The sequence below is a fragment of the Lissotriton helveticus genome, chromosome 8, assembly GCF_964261635.1.
Source record: "Lissotriton helveticus chromosome 8, aLisHel1.1, whole genome shotgun sequence".
Taxonomy (NCBI): Eukaryota; Metazoa; Chordata; class Amphibia; order Caudata; family Salamandridae; genus Lissotriton; species Lissotriton helveticus.
In genome coordinates this window covers 1,582,642,799-1,582,665,880 of record NC_136069.1, presented here as the reverse complement: position 1 = coordinate 1,582,665,880, position 23,082 = coordinate 1,582,642,799, and the positions used below count along the sequence as shown (strand labels likewise).

The following is a 23,082-nucleotide window of genomic DNA, read 5'->3' as shown; positions in this document are numbered from 1 at the left end:
GCCTCCTAGAATGCACCCTTCATCATGAAAGTCCCAAAAGATAGCCATGTTTCAGAACTCTTTACGCTGAAGGATACCAGAGTGCAGATACCAAGAGTGTTTGAAGCAAATGAACGAACAGGTAGGAAACAGTAAAACATACATATATATATATATATATATATATATATATATATATATATATATACACACCACAGAGTGTACAATAAGTATCACATAGCATGTAACACACCTACATAGCACGTACCAGTACAGTTGTTGGCAGTGGGTGATGCAGGCTGCGCTGCAGTGGTCTCCTGAGAAGGGTATGGGCATGTTCATTTTTGCAAATTAAGCACTGCAGAAAACTCACTCCCTGGATTTCTTGGTTCCCCTCTCTAGTCAGGTCAAGCAACGTTTATGAAAGAAAGAAAACACATACTGCCAGCAATAGGAGAAGCTGAGGGAATAGGTTTTGGGGCTTTACAGTAAAATAACAAAATGTTCACAAATATTACACTTTTTTCAATAAAAAAACACGAGTACAATATTGAGAGCATATTCGATAATACTATGTGGATGTTAAAAAGGGTGCACGTACTTCCATGTGCCAATCGTTCTCAGCCAGGTAACACTGAGCCACAGCCTTGTCACAGCTTGCGATAGCTGCAAACTCATCACACTGCTGTGCTCGGTCCCTAGCCAAACGGCTCTCTGCAGTCTCCTCGTCCATATCTTCAGGGGCAAGGACGCCACCATCATCCTTAACAACCTCACTCTCAGACATCACCTAAAGTTGCACGCGAGCTCAGGAGAAACTCTACAGGAAACAGTCATGGCCCCGCCTCCGGCCGCTGGTAACATTGTAAACTCCCGTAGGACAAAGACTCCCACGGTGCGTCACAGTTGAGTATAGTGACTGACAGTGCACAACTGCTAAATGTGGACGTAGACAGTGCAAGACTGTAGCATTAGTAGAACCGCGATGACCGTGCATTAAAAATACATAAAATGGGGTGGCCATCTCCTACATAGCGCCACAAAAGGAGTTTGCAGTAGCCACAATGAAACTTTGCATGGTCGACAGCTAATTAAAAAAGAAACAGTCAAGTAACTGAACATTGTATTAAAACGTAAACTTAAAACCTGTTTCTATAAGTTATTTATATATAAAAAAGCATGTTAGACTTTTCCCTGGTAACCTTCTGTTTAATGGAACGTGCCACCATTTCAAGATGGCGCTTTAGCGTGCGTATAGACTACATTTTTATAAAGTTCATCTTTGTAGTACTGTCTAGCTCGCTACATATTAGGCAGGCTGTGCAGGAGGGAGACACAACTCCGCTGCAGGTAAGATTGCTAAACGTCAGAAGCTTCACAGCCGCCTCATTGGCGTCATGTCCAGACATAATAGGAACTGCTAAACAATACAGACACAAACACGCGGCGCCTTGCTGAGTTCAGTGACAGGTTCTCTCTCTTAGAGGCCATCTTCGACTGTAGTTGTATTAGAGAAACAAGTGTATAATAGTTACGCTATGAAATGCTTACATGAACGATTGGTTGATGAAAATATGAACAAGTCAGGTCCCGGGCCGCGCTGTGATTGGCTGACGTCACGGGGGTGTCCCGGGCGGCAGCCAATCACAGCGCGGCCCGGGAATGACGTCACGGGGTGTCCCGGGCCGGCAGCCAATCACAGCGCGGCCCGGGACAAAGGGGCGGGGCTTAAAAAAAGCACCAGAAACGCCCCCGAATCGCGTTTTCGAGAGAAAGCGCGATTGACAGCCTCTGTCTCCCAATGGCTAGCCTCCATTTATGGAGCTAGCCAATGAGAGGCAGAGGCGGTGCCGACATCCCTACTGTAGACAATAGTTTTCGATCTGGGAGTGGCACTGCGTGCCCCTCGCCAGGTCGAAACCTGAAAACATGCATCTCACATACATCCAATGGCTATGTATAACAATAGAAGGAAACAATGATAACAGGGAAAAGTAACACATAAGGAAGGCAAAAAAGGGGAGGGAATGGGCCTTAAAGTTAAGAGGAGAAAAATGGGGATGGGGATAACATTCATCAGCAGCTCATAGCAGAGAAAAATATACAGCGGCCAACGCTTGAGGGAAAGTATGAGTAGTGAAGGTTTCCCAATGCACATCGGTGAGTGTTGTGTTCCAAGCGTGTAAGGCAAAGGACCTAAATAGACTGGAAAACTCCTCTACCTTAATTCATTTGACAGAAATTGTGCGCAGGTCACCCACGTTTTGTCAAAGAATGTAAACATGTTGGCTCGGCTGCTGTTAATTACTCCATCCCCAAGAGATTCCATAATTTGTGCAACCAATCCAGGTGCACTGTCACCAATTCTGTGCCCTACGGGTCAGAAGGACGTGTTTGGCTGTGCCACATGCCAGAGTGATGGCCCGATCCCTTATCGATTTCAGAGGGTATGTAGGGGGTTTAGAAGACCTAGGAGGATTTGTCTGGGGAACCGAGGGACGTCTGTGCCATAAATCTCAGTGACACCACCAGAACCTCGGCCCAGAACAGTTGTATCTTGGCGCAGTGCCGAAGAAGATTTGTAAGTGTGCCAGTCTGTCCACACTGACTCCAACATGGTGCATCACTGCTCTGCTTTCTTTTAGCTACCCTAGCTAGAGTATAGTACCAGTAGTGTACAATCTTGAGCATTTCCTTACCTGCTGCATAAAATGCAGAGGCGCAGGCCCTATGGCAAATGCCCCCCCATTCTTTGACTGGGTCAGGTATGTTCACACTCATCTTCCCAGCATCGTTGTGCTAGTGATTCATAAAGCACAAATGGGTATTTAAGAACTTATATATGTCAGATACTATGGGCCTATCAGAAGAACGAGTGAAGAGTCATTTTTTGAAGGAGGTCAGATGGTGGCTAGCGTCGGGGCGAATGTGAGGTTGTAGGAGCCAGTTTCAAAGGGCAATATATTGCCAATGAGCACTCGATGAGAGGCCACAGTTAGATTGGAGTTGCATGAATTCCATAATCCTGTTGATATCAAAGAGGTCACTAGAACATGTATTAAGATAGTTGCATGAATTTAGATAGGAGAAGCACACCTTTTTCACCTTATTTCTTAATTTTTAAGTTTTTAGAAAGATTCTTTTGTCTATGCGTGCACCAGTGGTGGCACGTTTGCCCTCACGTGCCCACTTGAACCAACCTATCTCGAGTGAAATTACACCCGACCACTGTGCACTGTTGCAAAACTCTGTTGAGTTTATTTTTCAAAAGATTTTTTAAACCATTTCAAAATCAAATTCTCAATGATGTCAACATGGCTTTTTCAATTCAGTACATTTAGCCTGAACTTACATGTTTTTAAACATTGCAATTCTTTTAGAACTCAAACATAAAACATTGAAGAATACAGCGTATGTAACATAATATAACAACATGGCATTATACAATGACAATATGCTTATGAGAAGCCCGATGCATTTCGAGCCTTGTGGGGCTCTTCCTCCGGGGCATGAAATCTACATGAATGTAAAAAACACAGCGTTACATTTTGGGACCACTTGTTGAGTTAAACCTAACAAATCCAGTGAAAAAACGAGCTTAATGTCGTGCTCCACCACCTCCTCACCCTGTGAAATCTAATTAAATCTTACCCTTTCCTTGTGCCTCTAAAATAAAAACGACCTGCACAATGAAAAAACGTCACATGAACTCACTATTTTCTCTATACAAGGCTCCGCTTTAAAAACAAACACAGAGACAACGCGGCTACTCAACTTACCCACTCGAAGACTCGTGATCGCTACCGGTTCTACAATGCAAAATAGACCAAAATCAGAACTGCCAGACTATATTCCAGTACATTCACAAAGAAACCGACTTAGCCCAAGTCCTCCTACGTGCGTACCTTAATATTGACGCTGTTCCTCACAAACAACTCTCGTGGCCATTGCCAAGCGTTCGAATGCTCTGGCGCCTCATTTCACATTATATCTCCGCGTGATACATATTCCAGCCTATCGAAATCACTCTGTTTCCTCTGACGTCAATACAACCACTAGACCGGCCTGCTCACTCAGAGCACGGCAACACTTCCTGATAGACCTTGTTCCTCGTGACCACGTGGGGCTCTCTCTACCAATCCGCTGCTTCTAAACCCAAGCTTCGGAGTGAACGCGATGGTGAACGTGCATGCAACTTTCAATGCGTGTGAATAGAAATAAAAATGAAAATAAATAATAAAGTGGTGACTCGTTTTGTGCCTTACGTGAACACTGAATGTATATATGGAAAACATTACAAATTTCAGATCAACCATCGGTACATGGCTTACAACACATGGTGCCATATATGGCAGTAGATTCTCTTACAGAAAACATGAAAAATCTATTTTGTCATTTAACCCTTTGGGATCCTGAGTCCCCAGTTTTTTTATCCAAAAGGTCTCTCTCTGAAGCAGAGATCTAGTTAAATCAGTACCCTCGAAATTCTCAACTCTCTCTAGGACTGAAAACTGCAGTTGAGCTATGCTGTGCTTAGCCTCCTGCCAGTGTGCTGCCAAAGGGCTCTTGATGGTTTGATTTCTGATGGTGCTTTTATGTTCAGTAATTCTGATTTTTATTTTGCGCTCTGTTTTGCCCACATAAAGTTTCCCGCATGGGCACTTTATGTAGTAAATGAGAACACTAGAGTTGCAATCAGCATTAAAAAATAGAGAGATTGTTTTTCCTGTCTGTGGATGGTGTAAAGACTTGCCTGTAATCACATTATTGCAATGAACGCAATTACCGCATCTCTTCATGCCCTTATAGGACGACATTTGTTTTTGTACAAATTTAGGCGTTAAAAGTTCCTTGAGGTTTTTAGACCTTGTATAGGCGAACATTGGTTTTTGATCAAAGATGCCATTGAAGTCTGATTCATTTTGTAATAATGCCCAATGCTTGTTCACTATGTTCTTGATTTTTTGAGAACTGGTGGAGTATTTCAAAACGAACACTTGTCTCTCCATTTTTTGTTTCATCCTTTGGTGCAACAAATTCGTTCTGTCGAACATTTTTACTCTTTGTCTTGTCCTTTCCAATAATTCTTTTGGATAGCCTCTTTGCTCATATTTATCCTGTTGTATGTCAAGATGTTTCTCCAAGTCTGACTGTTTAGAACATATCCTTTTAATCCTCATGAATTGAGAGAGCGGTAAATTATCTTTCAAGTTTTGCGGATGAAAACTTTTATACATCAATGCATTGTTCACATCAGTTTCTTTACGGAAGACTTCTGTGTGTATCTCTGTATCCTCCAAAGTGATTGCCACATCTAAGAAAGAAATTTTCTGTTCATTGATGTTGGAAGTGAACTGTATGTATTCATTGTGCTGATCAAGTTGTAGCAGTTTTTTTTCCAGTAGTGATCTCTCTGCGTTCCAGATGACAAAAATGTCATCTATAAATCTGCAGTATAAAACTGCATGCTCCTGCCAATCTTCATCAGTGTAGATATGGTCTGCTTCAAATTTGGCCATAAAGGTGTTTGCATACGCCGGAGCTCCGGCAAAACCCATGGAGGTCCCTTGTAATTGTAGAAAAAATCTTTCATCCCATTGGAAATAGCTGTGGTACAAACAGTAGTGTAGAATTTCCAAAATGAACACTTTTTCAGCCCTGATTGAAGGTTGGCTCAGCAAAGCCCATTCTACTGCCTCAAGTCCACCCTGATGGGGAATGGACGTGTATAATGATTTTACATCGATGGTACACAATAACATTCGATTGTCTGGTTTTATAGATTGCAATTTTAGGAGAAAGTCCGTAGTGTCTTTAACATATGAGGGCCATTTTTGGACAAAAGGTTGGAGAAATTTATCGATGTAGATTCCGAGTGGTTCGAAGATGGTACCGCACCCCGTCACTATTGGTCTCATTGGGGGGTTTTCTAAACTCTTATGTATTTTGGGAAGCATATACAATCGTGGTCTTCTGGGATGATCAACTGTTAAAAATTGTTTGGTTGTTGCTGTAATGTGTCCTAATTCCAATGAATGCTCTAAGATTGTGTTCAATGTTGTTTTAAGATCGTTGATGGGATCTTTATCCAGTAATAGATACGTTGATCTGTCTGCGACATGTTCTTCAACTTTATCAGTGTAGAGTGTTTTGTTCATCACAACGATTGCTCCCCCTTTGTCTGCTTTCTGAATCATAATAGCAGGATTATCTTGTAACGACTTCAGAGTGTTCCTGTCCTGTATAGATAAATTTTTCTTTTTACCCCTGGACAAATTGATATTCTGGATGTCATTGCGTACTGATCGTTCAAAAGCGTCTAAGATTTTATGGGAGACTGGCGCCTGAAACTTTGATTTAGGACGAAACTCAAGAAGTTCTGTTTCTTCTTTTTGAGAAGTGGCAGGAACAACATTCGTAAAAAAATGCCTTAATTTCAAAACCCTCATGAATTTAAAGAGTGAAACTTCACACTCTAGTTGATTTGTAGTGTGAGTGGGAACGAACCCTAATCCTCTATTTAAGATCCTGATTTGGTGAGGTGACAGAATGGTATCAGAAATGTTCACAACTAAATTTACCTCTGACTTCTTGTTGAAGGTTTTTTTAAGACTTCGCCTTGTTTTCCTGTTGATTTTGAAGGTCCGGGTGGTTGGCTTGAATCCGCGGCGTCGGATAAAAAAGATTGTTTAACTCCAGGAGCTTGTGCTCCTCTTTCCTCTGTTGTTTTGGGAGCTTCTGAAAGCTGAGATTGGACTGTTGGTCTATTCGCTGTAAGGTCCGAATCTGACACCGAGCTTTCTTCAGAAGATACATTGGTCTTCTTTTTTGGAAATACTCTTCGCTGGGCATACACCTCGGCCCATGTATATACTTCTTGCAATTTGTAGTCCAATGTATCTCTTTTGAATTTCCTCAACTTGCCTTCTTGTATTTCCTTTGTGTGTTTATCCAATCTTGCATTTATTTCCTCCAGTGATTTGTCCCAATCAGTTTTGTCCATTCTCTCTTCCAAATCTGCTTTGATTATTTCTATTTCTTTTGAAAGATCATTAATTGCTTTGGCCAATTCTTCTACTAAAAGTAAAATTAGATCCAAGCTGCATTTATTTAAAATTGAATACCAACGTTCCATGAAGTCTTTGTTTAGATGAAACCTAAATAACATGGGTTTGATAGACAGCCTCAAACCTCTAGGAATACGTTTCACTCGATGATATTGTACCAGTGTCGAGGCATGTAATTTCTGGTTGATCTCTCTTCTGGCTAGAAATTCAAACTGCTTCAGCTGTTGTATGATTGTGGTCCCTTGTGTATCAGCTGTTTTAATTTCCTGAATCATTGCATAAATACTTGATGCTTCTTCTGGTGTGTAAGCTAATGTGCTTGCTCGGTGTTCAGTAGTGTTAGAAATTGCTTCGAATTGCATGATGGGTGCTTTCTCACGAAAAGGACAAAGTTAGTGAAATGATTTCTAAAAACTTAAAAATTAAGAAATAAGGTGAAAAAGGTGTGCTTCTCCTATCTAAATTCATTTCACTAACTTTGTCCTTTTCGTGAGAAAGCACCCATCATGCAATTCGAAGCAATTTCTAACACTACTGAACACCGAGCAAGCACATTAGCTTACACACCAGAAGAAGCATCAAGTATTTATGCAATGATTCAGGAAATTAAAACAGCTGATACACAAGGGACCACAATCATACAACAGCTGAAGCAGTTTGAATTTCTAGCCAGAAGAGAGATCAACCAGAAATTACATGCCTCGACACTGGTACAATATCATCGAGTGAAACGTATTCCTAGAGGTTTGAGGCTGTCTATCAAACCCATGTTATTTAGGTTTCATCTAAACAAAGACTTCATGGAACGTTGGTATTCAATTTTAAATAAATGCAGCTTGGATCTAATTTTACTTTTAGTAGAAGAATTGGCCAAAGCAATTAATGATCTTTCAAAAGAAATAGAAATAATCAAAGCAGATTTGGAAGAGAGAATGGACAAAACTGATTGGGACAAATCACTGGAGGAAATAAATGCAAGATTGGATAAACACACAAAGGAAATACAAGAAGGCAAGTTGAGGAAATTCAAAAGAGATACATTGGACTACAAATTGCAAGAAGTATATACATGGGCCGAGGTGTATGCCCAGCGAAGAGTATTTCCAAAAAAGAAGACCAATGTATCTTCTGAAGAAAGCTCGGTGTCAGATTCGGACCTTACAGCGAATAGACCAACAGTCCAATCTCAGCTTTCAGAAGCTCCCAAAACAACAGAGGAAAGAGGAGCACAAGCTCCTGGAGTTAAACAATCTTTTTTATCCGACGCCGCGGATTCAAGCCAACCACCCGGACCTTCAAAATCAACAGGAAAACAAGGCGAAGTCTTAAAAAAACCTTCAACAAGAAGTCAGAGGTAAATTTAGTTGTGAACATTTCTGATACCATTCTGTCACCTCACCAAATCAGGATCTTAAATAGAGGATTAGGGTTCGTTCCCACTCACACTACAAATCAACTAGAGTGTGAAGTTTCACTCTTTAAATTCATGAGGGTTTTGAAATTAAGGCATTTTTTTACGAATGTTGTTCCTGCCACTTCTCAAAAAGAAGAAACAGAACTTCTTGAGTTTCGTCCTAAATCAAAGTTTCAGGCGCCAGTCTCCCATAAAATCTTAGACGCTTTTGAACGATCAGTACGCAATGACATCCAGAATATCAATTTGTCCAGGGGTAAAAAGAAAAATTTATCTATACAGGACAGGAACACTCTGAAGTCGTTACAAGATAATCCTGCTATTATGATTCAGAAAGCAGACAAAGGGGGAGCAATCGTTGTGATGAACAAAACACTCTACACTGATAAAGTTGAAGAACATGTCGCAGACAGATCAACGTATCTATTACTGGATAAAGATCCCATCAACGATCTTAAAACAACATTGAACACAATCTTAGAGCATTCATTGGAATTAGGACACATTACAGCAACAACCAAACAATTTTTAACAGTTGATCATCCCAGAAGACCACGATTGTATATGCTTCCCAAAATACATAAGAGTTTAGAAAACCCCCCAATGAGACCAATAGTGACGGGGTGCGGTACCATCTTCGAACCACTCGGAATCTACATCGATAAATTTCTCCAACCTTTTGTCCAAAAATGGCCCTCATATGTTAAAGACACTACGGACTTTCTCCTAAAATTGCAATCTATAAAACCAGACAATCGAATGTTATTGTGTACCATCGATGTAAAATCATTATACACGTCCATTCCCCATCAGGGTGGACTTGAGGCAGTAGAATGGGCTTTGCTGAGCCAACCTTCAATCAGGGCTGAAAAAGTGTTCATTTTGGAAATTCTACACTACTGTTTGTACCACAGCTATTTCCAATGGGATGAAAGATTTTTTCTACAATTACAAGGGACCTCCATGGGTTTTGCCGGAGCTCCGGCGTATGCAAACACCTTTATGGCCAAATTTGAAGCAGACCATATCTACACTGATGAAGATTGGCAGGAGCATGCAGTTTTATACTGCAGATTTATAGATGACATTTTTGTCATCTGGAACGCAGAGAGATCACTACTGGAAAAAAAACTGCTACAACTTGATCAGCACAATGAATACATACAGTTCACTTCCAACATCAATGAACAGAAAATTTCTTTCTTAGATGTGGCAATCACTTTGGAGGATACAGAGATACACACAGAAGTCTTCCGTAAAGAAACTGATGTGAACAATGCATTGATGTATAAAAGTTTTCATCCGCAAAACTTGAAAGATAATTTACCGCTCTCTCAATTCATGAGGATTAAAAGGATATGTTCTAAACAGTCAGACTTGGAGAAACATCTTGACATACAACAGGATAAATATGAGCAAAGAGGCTATCCAAAAGAATTATTGGAAAGGACAAGACAAAGAGTAAAAATGTTCGACAGAACGAATTTGTTGCACCAAAGGATGAAACAAAAAATGGAGAGACAAGTGTTCGTTTTGAAATACTCCACCAGTTCTCAAAAAATCAAGAACATAGTGAACAAGCATTGGGCATTATTACAAAATGAATCAGACTTCAATGGCATCTTTGATCAAAAACCAATGTTCGCCTATACAAGGTCTAAAAACCTCAAGGAACTTTTAACGCCTAAATTTGTACAAAAACAAATGTCGTCCTATAAGGGCATGAAGAGATGCGGTAATTGCGTTCATTGCAATAATGTGATTACAGGCAAGTCTTTACACCATCCACAGACAGGAAAAACAATCTCTCTATTTTTTAATGCTGATTGCAACTCTAGTGTTCTCATTTACTACATAAAGTGCCCATGCGGGAAACTTTATGTGGGCAAAACAGAGCGCAAAATAAAAATCAGAATTACTGAACATAAAAGCACCATCAGAAATCAAACCATCAAGAGCCCTTTGGCAGCACACTGGCAGGAGGCTAAGCACAGCATAGCTCAACTGCAGTTTTCAGTCCTAGAGAGAGTTGAGAATTTCGAGGGTACTGATTTAACTAGATCTCTGCTTCAGAGAGAGACCTTTTGGATAAAAAAACTGGGGACTCAGGATCCCAAAGGGTTAAATGACAAAATAGATTTTTCATGTTTTCTGTAAGAGAATCTACTGCCATATATGGCACCATGTGTTGTAAGCCATGTACCGATGGTTGATCTGAAATTTGTAATGTTTTCCATATATACATTCAGTGTTCACGTAAGGCACAAAACGAGTCACCACTTTATTATTTATTTTCATTTTTATTTCTATTCACACGCATTGAAAGTTGCATGCACGTTCACCATCGCGTTCACTCCGAAGCTTGGGTTTAGAAGCAGCGGATTGGTAGAGAGAGCCCCACGTGGTCACGAGGAACAAGGTCTATCAGGAAGTGTTGCCGTGCTCTGAGTGAGCAGGCCGGTCTAGTGGTTGTATTGACGTCAGAGGAAACAGAGTGATTTCGATAGGCTGGAATATGTATCACGCGGAGATATAATGTGAAATGAGGCGCCAGAGCATTCGAACGCTTGGCAATGGCCACGAGAGTTGTTTGTGAGGAACAGCGTCAATATTAAGGTACGCACGTAGGAGGACTTGGGCTAAGTCGGTTTCTTTGTGAATGTACTGGAATATAGTCTGGCAGTTCTGATTTTGGTCTATTTTGCATTGTAGAACCGGTAGCGATCACGAGTCTTCGAGTGGGTAAGTTGAGTAGCCGCGTTGTCTCTGTGTTTGTTTTTAAAGCGGAGCCTTGTATAGAGAAAATAGTGAGTTCATGTGACGTTTTTTCATTGTGCAGGTCGTTTTTATTTTAGAGGCACAAGGAAAGGGTAAGATTTAATTAGATTTCACAGGGTGAGGAGGTGGTGGAGCACGACATTAAGCTCGTTTTTTCACTGGATTTGTTAGGTTTAACTCAACAAGTGGTCCCAAAATGTAACGCTGTGTTTTTTACATTCATGTAGATTTCATGCCCCGGAGGAAGAGCCCCACAAGGCTCGAAATGCATCGGGCTTCTCATAAGCATATTGTCATTGTATAATGCCATGTTGTTATATTATGTTACATACGCTGTATTCTTCAATGTTTTATGTTTGAGTTCTAAAAGAATTGCAATGTTTAAAAACATGTAAGTTCAGGCTAAATGTACTGAATTGAAAAAGCCATGTTGACATCATTGAGAATTTGATTTTGAAATGGTTTAAAAAATCTTAAGATAGTTGCAATCATTTTTTAGAAATCTGGGGTGTAGCCATCCTGGCCAGGCACTTTGCTTGGCTACAGACTTTGTATGGCCATGTCTAGTATAGAGGAGTCATCTGGGGAAAGATGGGCCAGGGGAGCCTGCGCAAAGTGATGTTAGCGTCCCCCAAGTCCTGGGCCTCTGCCATGTACAATGTAGAATGGAAGTGTTCAAACTCCTGAGCTACAGATTCATCCTGGTCAACCCTAGTGTCCTGAGAGTCCTCAATCTCCAGTATTCTGCATTGGAGTGCCTGAGCACAGAGTTGGTGTGCTAATACCTGCTTACCTTATTGCCCCTGCATAGTGTTTCTTGTTTGTATGCACCCTTCTAATTCGTCCATTTGTCCCTCCTAGCACTGGGTACTACTTTCAAAGTGTCCTACAGCATTGCAACAGGAGTGTCTAGTGTATCTCAGAGGGTATTTGTTATTTCAGTGACTGTGGTCTCATATACAAGGAGTTTATGGTTAAGGTGCCAGGTACGATTGTGCGGCGGAGGACCCAGAAGATGGCATGTAATACTTATAGGTGAATAGTCTGAGAGTGCGGCCACCCCAATATCTAGCACCCTGGTAGCAGCAGTTTGATGTGGGGAGGTAAGGAAAAAATATTTCAAGCATACGACTGGTGTGCTGCACAGAAAAATGTATAGCTTTTTGCGAGCTGCTTGTGTTGGTGCCATAAATCAACTGATTCCTCTTCCATTGGACTACATTAAAATCACCTCCTAAAAGTACAACTCTATCTGGCGTGGCTAGAACCTGCTGCCACCTCATTTTTAAGGAAGTCATCTCTGTGATTATTGGGAGGGTAAACATTTGCAAGTGTAAATGTATAGCCCTTCATGTCAATGCTCAAAGATAGGAGTCTACCTGGTATCTCTGCTTAAGTCTGGGTCACCCTCCCCAGAAAATGTGTGGCCAGTAGTATTGCTACTCCCGACTTTTTCCCCAGCTCATAGGCGAAGTACTGGCAGTCAAACAATTTGGAATGTAAGCACCTCCAGCCTCTCTTAAGGAGGAGTATTTCTTGAATAACATAACATGTGTATTTGTAAAGCGCACTTTCACCCAGAGGCCTCTTGGCGCTGAATAACAGATGTTCATTGTTACCCAACTCAATGGAACTCATTTTATCAATACATTTATTTGTTTCTTAAATTTGTACGGCTCGGCAGCTACCCAAAAAGGGTTTCCCAGCATGAGAGCAAGCCAAAGAGTGTATAGCATCTTTGTGAGATTACTGGTTAAAAAGCCAGGTTTTCAAAGATTTGCGAATAAGGGCGTAGACCATTTCATTACGGAGGGCTAAAGGCAGAGACTTCCATCGTGAGGGACCTACCTCCCATCCGAGATAGTTTGATTCTAGGTACCGAGAAATTCCATTGAGTGGAGGAGCGAAGACAGTGGGTAGGAAAGTAGGGGCTGACTAGAGATTGTAAGTACTGAGGAGCTGTGCCTATTTTGATTTTGAACATGTAGCTCAGGGCTTTGAACTTGATGCGGTTCTCAACCCTGAGCCAATGCAAGTCCAGCATATGGTTAGAGATGGAGGTAGCTCTTGGAACCCTGCAAAGTATTCTCACAGTATTCTTACAGCAGAGTTTTGTACCACCTGTAGTCTGTGAGTCAACGCCTTGTTGGATCTAAGATAAAGAACGTTTCCGTAGTCCAGTCTTGAGGTGATAAGAGCTTGGACTACTGTTCTCTGGGTGAAATCAGGCAGCATCCAAATTATCTTTTTGAGCCACTTCAAAATGGTGAAACAGGTGGCGGTTACCTTGACTGCTTGATGGTGCATAGTAAGTGAGTCATCGATGGTTACTCCTAGATTGCGGCCCTGAATAGAGGGGTGGGGTAGTGCTCCCATCTCACAGGGCCAATGTTGTGGACCCCAGAGATCTTTGTTTTTGCCAAGGATCACAACCTCAGTTTTCTCCCCGTTTAGTTTTAGTTGATTAGTATTCATCGATGATGCAATGTTCGTTAGGCCTAGCTGAAGGGGGGATGGTCTATCCGTACTTTCCATGGAGAGAGAGACGATGATTTGATGGTAGCTCCCAGCAATAGACAACACCAATCACTTCCTCTGCCATCTTACCCTACACTAATCACCTCAATACAATGCCTATAGCTAAAGAACATAAGGAGATAACAGCAAGGAAAGGAAATGACTGACATCAGGATAATGGGTGTGTGATCTTGCAAAGTTTTTCAGGGGGTGTTGCAACCTTTGCAAAGGTCTATGCTAAAGTTTGCTAAAGTTTGCAACTTTGCAAAAGTGGTTAAGTTTGTAATATGCCACATTTGCAAATTACTATGCAACCAACAAAGAGCACGAATCCTTGCAGCAGGACTCATATGTATTAAAATGCATGCACCACATTAGCAGAACTTAAAAATCACTCCATATTTACAAGAAAATGGTGCAGCACAATGCCGCAAATAATATTGCTACGCTGAACTGCATCATTTCCTAGGTGTGGGAATGCACCATATATACAGTACGGCACATTCCTGTACTCACCCCTGTGCCGGTGAAAAACAAGCAGCTTACTGGCAGCGCATGCACTCTTGCACCATGGTGCAAGGGTGCCTGCGTTGCTTGCACAAAAGCAATAATCAATGGGGTTTTGCTTCTTCTATGTGTAATGCAGAATGCAGCACACATAGAAAGAGCAAACAAAGAGGAGAAATGAAAGTACTTCTCCTCATAGCACCACTCTTCTGCCTCCCCTTGGGAGGCATACGGTTTTGGTGCTGCCTCAGATTTACAGATTCTTGTAACATGGAACACCCACAGCAACGCCTATTGCACGCCCCCACCTCCATTTCCTGCAGAAAACTGCATCGAGGATGACCTTATTTACAAGCCGACATAAAGCCTTGGAAAACAGCTTAGCCCCACCTTGTATATAAATGGCAGGACATAGTGTTGGAATCAAGAGGAGACAGCTGGATAGTAATTCGAAGTTTATTATAAGGAGACAGCTTGAACAACCACCAAGACAGGTACACAAGCTTAACTGATCATAGGTAAAGAGGAATCATAACAATTCTAAATAGAACATAACAATTCTAAATGGAACATAGAAGATGGAATACTACACACCTTCCCCCCTAAAAAAAACAAAAAAAAAACGAACAACAAAAAAATCAATGAAAATAATCACGCAACTTAACAGGAGTATGTTTGGCTCGTACACTTTTCCTTTGAACAGTATTGTTAGAAACATCAGGCAACAGAATGGGAGTGTTAACATCAGGAGAAATTTCATCATTTGTAGCACAGGGTTGATCAAGAAAAATTTCATCATGCATAGAATGAGATTGATCACTGTCCAAATTACAGTTTGGAGTAGGAGTTTCAACATTTTGACTCTCACAAGTAAACGTGTCTAACAACGGGGAATAAAATGCATCATTTTGTTCAACAGGAACATTGAGCTTGTGAGTAGGGTGATCATTAGAAAAAGGTAAAGTGGGACTCAACTTAGTATCTAAATGCAAATCGGGCTTTAAACCTTTACATAGCGAAATTCTTCTAAAGTTCCATATCTTACCATCTTCAACTCTCACAGCTTTGGAAAATATCTCAGTAACCTTACAGGGATCTGACCATTTGTTCCACTTGTTGTCTAAGGCCCTACCAAACTTGACACGTACAAAGTCACCCACCTTGATTTTCTGGGAAGAAGTTTTAGAAGATAAAAAACAGTTTTTCATCTTCTCTTGATATATCAGAACTCTGTTCTTAACCTTGTCAGGATCTGCAGAAGATTCACAAGGAAACTTAACCTTCAACCACCAGGGAAGAAGTTTGGATCCAGGTTTCCTACCTCTAAGCAATTCAAACGGAGAACATCCAGTAACAGAATTGGGGGAAGTGTGATAGGACAGTAAGGTAGAACGTAAAGCCTTCTTCCAATCCAAGTTGCTTTTAATGGCTAGCTGAATAGATTCTTTGATGACTCTATTGAAACGTTCCGTTTGACCATTGGCCTGGGGATTGTAATTAGACACCCTTTTGTGCACAATGCCACACCTCTGGAGAAAAGACAAGAACTCTTTGCTAATAAATTGCGGACCATTGTCAGATACAATTTCAGCGGGAATACCTTCCCTACAAAAAACTTCATCTAAGAACTGAACAATTTGGGTGGAACCAATCTTGTCAACAATCTTCAACTCTGGCCACTTGGAAAAGTAGTCGATTAGAACTATACTAAACACATTTTGGTGAGAAGAAAGATTAAGAGGTCCAATTATGTCAATGCCCAACTTTTTCCAGGGACAAGGAACGAATTCAATAGGGGAAGTATTCACAGCCATAGGTTTGACAGTTTTGTCACTTTTAACACAAGGAGAGCATGAGCTAACCCATTTATCAACCATGCGGTCTATTGCAGGCCACCAGTAAAATTCCCGAATGCGTCTCTTAGTACTGGACATACCCAAGTGTCCCTCGTGAGCCATAGAGATAATTTTTTCTCTCAAAGAACAAGGAGGAATGATCTTGTCACACCGGATAATGAAACCTTGGTCAAACATGAGTTCATCTTTTACCTTAAAAAAGGAGAGAATGTCGCCAGACAAATTCCGTTCTTGAGGCCAACCATACTGTAAATACCTAGTTAATAAAGGCAAGCTGGGGTCATTCGCCATCGCTTCTTTCCATTCAGGTTCAAAAATACCACTAGAAGAACTTGAAACATCACAACCATTAACATCATCAATGTTAAAGACAACATCAGAGTCACAGTTCAAATTGCCAGAAAAAACAGAGTTGACCAAAGGCAGCCTGGACATGCAGTCAGCATGCACATTTAAACGGCCAGGAACATACTCGACGACACACTGGAATTCTTGTAATTTTGCAGCTAGGCGTGCTAGACGTGCAGTTAATGTTCTGCCACCACCAGCAGACAGCATAATAATTAGTGGTTTATGGTCAGTTCTTAAACGGAATCGAGTTCCCCAAAGGAATTGTCTAAAGTGTTCAGAGGCCCAGGTACATGCTAATAATTCCTTTTCTATAGTAGAGTAATTGTACTCAGCACCTCGCAAAGTTCTAGATGCATATGAAACCACATACTCTTCACCTCTGTCTTTCTGCATTAAGACAGCACCCAAACCTACGTTGCTTGCATCCACACATACTATGCACTCTTTACCAAGATCAAACGGCCTCAGGAAAGGAGCATTGATAATTTCCTGTTTCAGCAGATCAAACGCCTGTTGTTGATCATTGTTCCATGAAAATTTTACATCCTTTTTTAATAACGACCTAAGGGGATGTACTTTAGAAGCATAATCTTGGACAAACTTACTATAAAATTCAGTAAGACCCAAAAAGGAAACTAGCTGATTCTTATTCAAAGGCGCAGGAGCTTTAGATACACTTACAATGTGGTTGAGTTTAGGCTTGATACCCATAACAGAAATTTCATGACCAAGATATTCAACTTTACATTGTCTGAATTTACACTTGGATAGCTTCAATGTTAATCCATATTGTTGGACACTTTTCAAAACTTTTACAAGATTCCTGTCATGTTCCTCAAAATTTTTCCCATGTATTAAAACATCGTCTTGGAAGGCAATTGCTCCCTCACAACCTTCTAGCACTGTCTTCATAAGACGTTGGAATACAGATGCCGCACTGGCCAGACCAAAAGGCATGCGGCAATACTGGAACATGCCCTCAGGTGTAATAAAAGTGGTCAGAAATTTAGAATCTGCATGCAAAATTAACTGATGGTACGCACTGGTTAAGTCTAGTGTGGAGAAAACACAGGCACCAGAAAGGGTAGAAATAAGTTCATGTATGTGGGGTAGGGGATGTCTATCAACCCAGATTTCTTTGTTTAGGCTGCGGAGATCTACGCATAAACGGAGTTCGCCATTGCTCTTAAGGGACAAAACTACTGGCAAAACCCATGGCGATGACTCCACTGGTTCAATTATTTTCTTAGCCACCAGATCTGACAGGATTACCTTAAGTTTGTCACGATAAGCTAGGGGTACATTTCTGACTCTATGTCGGACAGGAACGGCAGACTCTTTGAGAATGATGCGGTGCTTGAAGTTGGCAAACACTCCTAGATTATCGTTAAAAATGGAGGGAAAATCTTTTTTTAACTGGAGAATAAAATCACTTTCAGGTGGAATCACATATACAGGGGGCGAAGCATTAGGGTCAAGTTTGATTCCCAGATCATATTGATGGGGCCAACACAACATAGACGCACCTTTAGTGGAGACATATACCTTGCCCCTAATAGTCCTATCTTTAAATTTAATGTCAGCCCACATGTAACCCTCAAGATCTATTTTCTTGCCAGTGTACCCCCCGGGATGTATGTCTGATGGTAAAAGTTTCTTAGAACTCCAAAATTTGTCAAAAACATTCTTGCCTATTATGGTGTACCAGGCACAAGAATCAATAAGCATCGATATTTCTTTGCCATTAATGGAAATCATATCACTGGGAAAACCTTTGCATTCAGTATCACCAACACATAGCATAGTATTAATTTCAAACGGTTGTTCGAGATCATCACCTTCTTCATAAGATAAAAAGTTAACTTTTTGTGGAGACTTACACATTTTGCTAAAATGTCCTGACTTTTTACATTTAATACAAATCTTGTTCAAAGCTGGGCAACCTCTATAATTACCTACGTGATCATTAGCTCCACACCTATAGCATATTATTTGAGATTTTTTAGGAAACGATTTATTGTCTCTACTAAAACTATCTTTCCTAGGAGGAAAAAACGTAGGTTTTCTATAATTAGAAGGATTCCTTACTAGAGAAACTTCAGGAATTATTACTTTAGTCTTTGCCTCATGACCTCTTATTTCATTTACGAACAGTTCAGATTGCTCAATACCCTTGGCAATGTTAAGTACCGCACTGAGAGAAGATTCAGTGCCCATCCACAAGCGTTCTTGGATCTTTTTGCTCTTGGTACGCATCATAATTTGATCTCTCAAAACTTGATCAAAATTTATAGTTTCAAAAGAGCAAGAGCCAGCCAAAGTGCGTAAAGCAGCTACATAAGTTTCAATGGATTCGTCTTCCTTTTGTACCCTAGAATAAAATTTAAATCTTTCCATAACGGTGTTTATTTTTCTTCCGAATCTAGTACTTAGTTGCTTAATAACAACTTCAAAAACATTTAAATCACCACCACCTACATTTTCAACAGGGGGTAGACTTTCTAATTCTTTGAGTCCAGCACCACCTAAACAGTTTTTTAGCAAGGCAAGCTTCCTTTTAGGAGAACAACCATCTTCCTCTACTACGTCGACATATGCAAGGAAAGTTGGATACCAGAGATCCCATTCTACTTTTGGATCACCAGCTGAAGGTAAAAAATGTGCTGGAGAAATAATGTTGTTAGACATTTTAAAATGAAATGTAAATAAAGAAAGAATAAAAAAAAATTAATGAAAGTAGTCACCGTTGTCCAGAAGATCTCATCGTCCAAACTTGATAGATGTGGAGATGTAAAACGTTTATATATTGTTCCTCTTGTATATTGTTGTAATAGGAAGAAATATTAATGTTAGCTCAAGAAAAGAATATATGGAGAACGATCTTAAATAAAACGAAGAAAAATAACAACTCGGCTTAAAACAGACTTCCGAGTTGTAACTGGTAGCTATGGCAACAAAATGGCTGCTGGAACGCAACGTTTTCATGTAACGTTATGCGTGATGACAAATTGCGCTGAGTTGGACATCATGCAGCGTAATGCGTGATGACGAGCTGTACTGAACACGAAGAGTCCATGCGCGCAATGGAGAACTCTCAACAGCGTGAGTCGGCAGCTCGAGCTGTAAGGTACAGTAGATTTCAAATGATGCCTTACAATATCGATGCCAACCACACAATAAAACAGAAATAAATGAGTTAGAGAGATGAAATTTCGAGCGGAATTTCGCACAGGGGTGAAATGCGCTGGAACGATACAGTTGCCAGGAAACAAAAATAGAAAATCCCAAGCGCCACAAATAGTTGACAAAACAGCCGCAGGTGCAATCAAAAGCACATGAAGTGATAAGAGCAGCCGCTGGTGCAATCATTCAATACACAAAATACAGTGAAAAAGTACCTTCAACTGATCCTTAGAAGGAAAGGTGAACGCTGTCTCCAAACTTCGTTTTTCAAGTAAAAAAAATAAAAATGAGTCCTTTCTTGTTTCATGCCTTAAGTATCCCGATCGTCGCCAAATTATGTTGGAATCAAGAGGAGACAGCTGGATAGTAATTCGAAGTTTATTATAAGGAGACAGCTTGAACAACCACCAAGACAGGTACACAAGCTTAACTGATCATAGGTAAAGAGGAATCATAACAATTCTAAATAGAACATAACAATTCTAAATGGAACATAGAAGATGGAATACTACACATAGCACCACCAGACTCTCCAGTGGTGCAATCCCCTTGTAAAAATGCCAGCACAGCTTGGACTACCTTTCCAAACTATTCACCCCATAATAGCAGAACAGATGCACAAGGTAAGTATCCCTCTATATTCTCTTACAAAGTCATTTCGAATTAAAGAGTTTGAAGAGAGTCCCTGAGCCATCAAGGGTCCCCCCTTGGAGTGCTCCCCCTCTGAATCAATGTCAGCTCCGTCCAAAAGAAACGTAACTGCACACCTCTTGCTCCAAGAGTTTCATCCCGAAATTATTTCTTTCTCATGTATCATCTCCCTCTGCCCCCTCTGCAGGTCCTGGCGCTGTGTATCAACATTCGAGCTCTAAAAGCATTTTTGAAACAATAGAAGGGCCATTTAGCCTAAGTTAACATTAAAAAATGGTTCTGCATCAGTTATACTTTGCAAACGATTACTGCGTTCTCCTGAGTAATAGTGTTTGGCAGAGAAAAAACGAATAAATGGGAACCTTACAGAGAAAGCAAATAAATATATTCACCTTTGTGAGTATATATGCTCTTCAAGGAGCAAACGTACAAAGAAAAATCATGCACCTGTGTTCTAGCTTGCCTGGCTTCAGTGAGTGGGAACATTATCTGAATGAAATGAATATTCTCTTCTCACACAGAGCGAAGGAGATCTGAACATCTATACACGTTTTAGTTAAGCAAACTTCAGAACCTGAGCAAAACTACACAGACTTAAAGAATCTTGTATGCTTTCTATATCATTTAGTATATATACACTTACGCTTGATAAAACCCATCAATGAAAGATGCTGATATATTTTAGGATTAGGTTTGCATTCACTAATCAGATCAGTCTTTGGTTTGTTGTCAGTTTCCTTGTGCAGTTCTTCTTCCTAGAAAAACAAATGCATCATTAAGTAATGACAGAGAGATAGAAATGAGCTCATCAGGCGATTAGAAAGGTACATGTACTAATCTTTATTGAAGAGAAGGGCGATAGAGAATTGCAGGTGTGGATGGGACAAAAAATTACCAGTGGTGTTATCTTTTATGCCTGGTGTACACTGTTGACTTCTTAGATTCCACATGAGATGAGTGTCTATATTTTTGTTATATATTTCAGGGTCACTAGAACTATGCAGCAGGGGAGCACCTAATTAAGGGTAGGGTTAACTAAATTAACAAATTGCAAAGCATGTGGCGCAATGCAGTACATTTTGTGATAGTATTACTTCATTATTTTGTCATTTTTATTCATGGTAACTCTGGGGCATATTATCAAGGACCGGTGTTAAAATTATCACAGTTTTATTGACAGGAAACTGCCGATAAAATGGCGATAATGGGCTTGATAATACGCCCTTGTTAATTCCCATAGAAGCCCATGTTAACACCAGAACATGGGTGTCTATGGGAATTAACAAGGGCGTATTATCAAGCCCATTATCGCCGTTTTATCAGCAGTTTCCTGCCGATAAAACTGCGATAATTTTAACACTGGTTCTTGATAATATACCCCTCTGTCTCAGCAAACATCGCACCTCACTAGTACCTATTTCACAACAACATGCAGGAAAAAGCAACTGAAAGATGACTAGTCAACTTTTGCAAAGGGCCTTCCACTGCAGGGGAACACATGTCACTATGTTTTTAGTAACGTTTGATTCATGCAAGCTACAAACAACATTGTTTGTTGAAATATGCAGATTGTGCATCAGATGATGGTCTATGTGACAAAGGCGGCAAACCCATAATCATGCAGAAAGTGTTGCAGCCGCAGAATTGCATGTTTCAAGTAGCTCTGTATGTATTTTAGATTTTTGTGTTAAACTGATAAATTCGGGCAAACTGTATTGAAAGGAAAAGTTTCCATTTCAGTTTAAACCACCCGTATTTTAGGTCTAGCGTAAGGAGAGCTTTGCCTATCTCTCCAGAGATTTTGGAATGAAAAAAATATAATATACAAACTACCCTGAGATGAGCTTTGGGTCGGCAAGATTCAGCCATTGCTTTGTTGAAGTGTCATTCAGATTATAAATCACCACATAGGACTTAATTCAAATCAATTAAAAAAACTTTATTTCAGTTACATAGGGAACCATAAACGTACAACAGAAAGGGCCAGATGCAGGAAGAAACTCTTTTTAGATTTCCTAATTGCGAATCTGTGCGATTTGCAATTAGGAAATCCCAAAATAGAATGCATGAAAGTGTGTGGAACACTTTTAGCAATTCCTAGGGGATTGCAAATGGCCTACCTCATGAATATGAATGAAGTAGGTCGCAATGTGCAACCCCCTAGGAATCGCAAAAATCACAAGGATGGTGGCCTGCTGGGTTCAGCAGACCACCAGGTCTGTGATTGACTTCAAATAAAAAAAAATGTTTATTTTGAAAAGGAAACCGGGATGCGTTTCAAAAGCAAAAATGAAAAGTTTTCTTTTAATTTTATAAGAGCCTCCTCCTGCACAAAAACAACACTGCCTACAACACAGGCACTCTTGAACCCTGGTGCAAGGGTGCCTGCGTTGAAGCTAGGCTGCGGAAATGACCCCAGCATAGGGGGAAAGGACATGAATGCACTGTATTCAAGATAACTTGAATTCCCTTAAATGTGCCCCCAAATGTGTGACTGCCTCTTCTGTAATTGTCTCCAGTATGTGATAAACCATCTCTGTAGAAATTACATTAGACCCAATGTTCTCTGTTGTTTAACCACAGATTGAAGGAACTCCTACTATTGAAGTAATCTACATGAAATATCAACATAATCCATCCAAATGATGCAATGCTATTCTCTAGTATATGTTTTCTTCTGTTCTCTGCTATAGTCTTGTCTCTGCCCACCCCTTACCCTGCTTCTCTGCTTCTCTGTGGAGCTCTCCCTCTACAGCAAGACTCCCTGTCATCTCTCTAA

General features: G+C 40.5%; 1 protein-coding gene across 2 annotated transcripts in view; it reads right to left on the bottom strand.

Moving 5' to 3' along the window:
* LOC144773527 (solute carrier organic anion transporter family member 2B1-like) overlaps positions 1–23,082 on the bottom strand; it is a 477,218-nt gene that overhangs the window by 181,345 nt on the left and 272,791 nt on the right. For both annotated transcript variants that reach the window (XM_078658588.1, XM_078658589.1), the window contains exon 8: positions 20,947–21,058. In XM_078658588.1, coding sequence (XP_078514714.1) covers positions 20,947–21,058 — 112 coding nt within the window. The remainder of the gene's footprint in view (positions 1–20,946; positions 21,059–23,082) is intronic.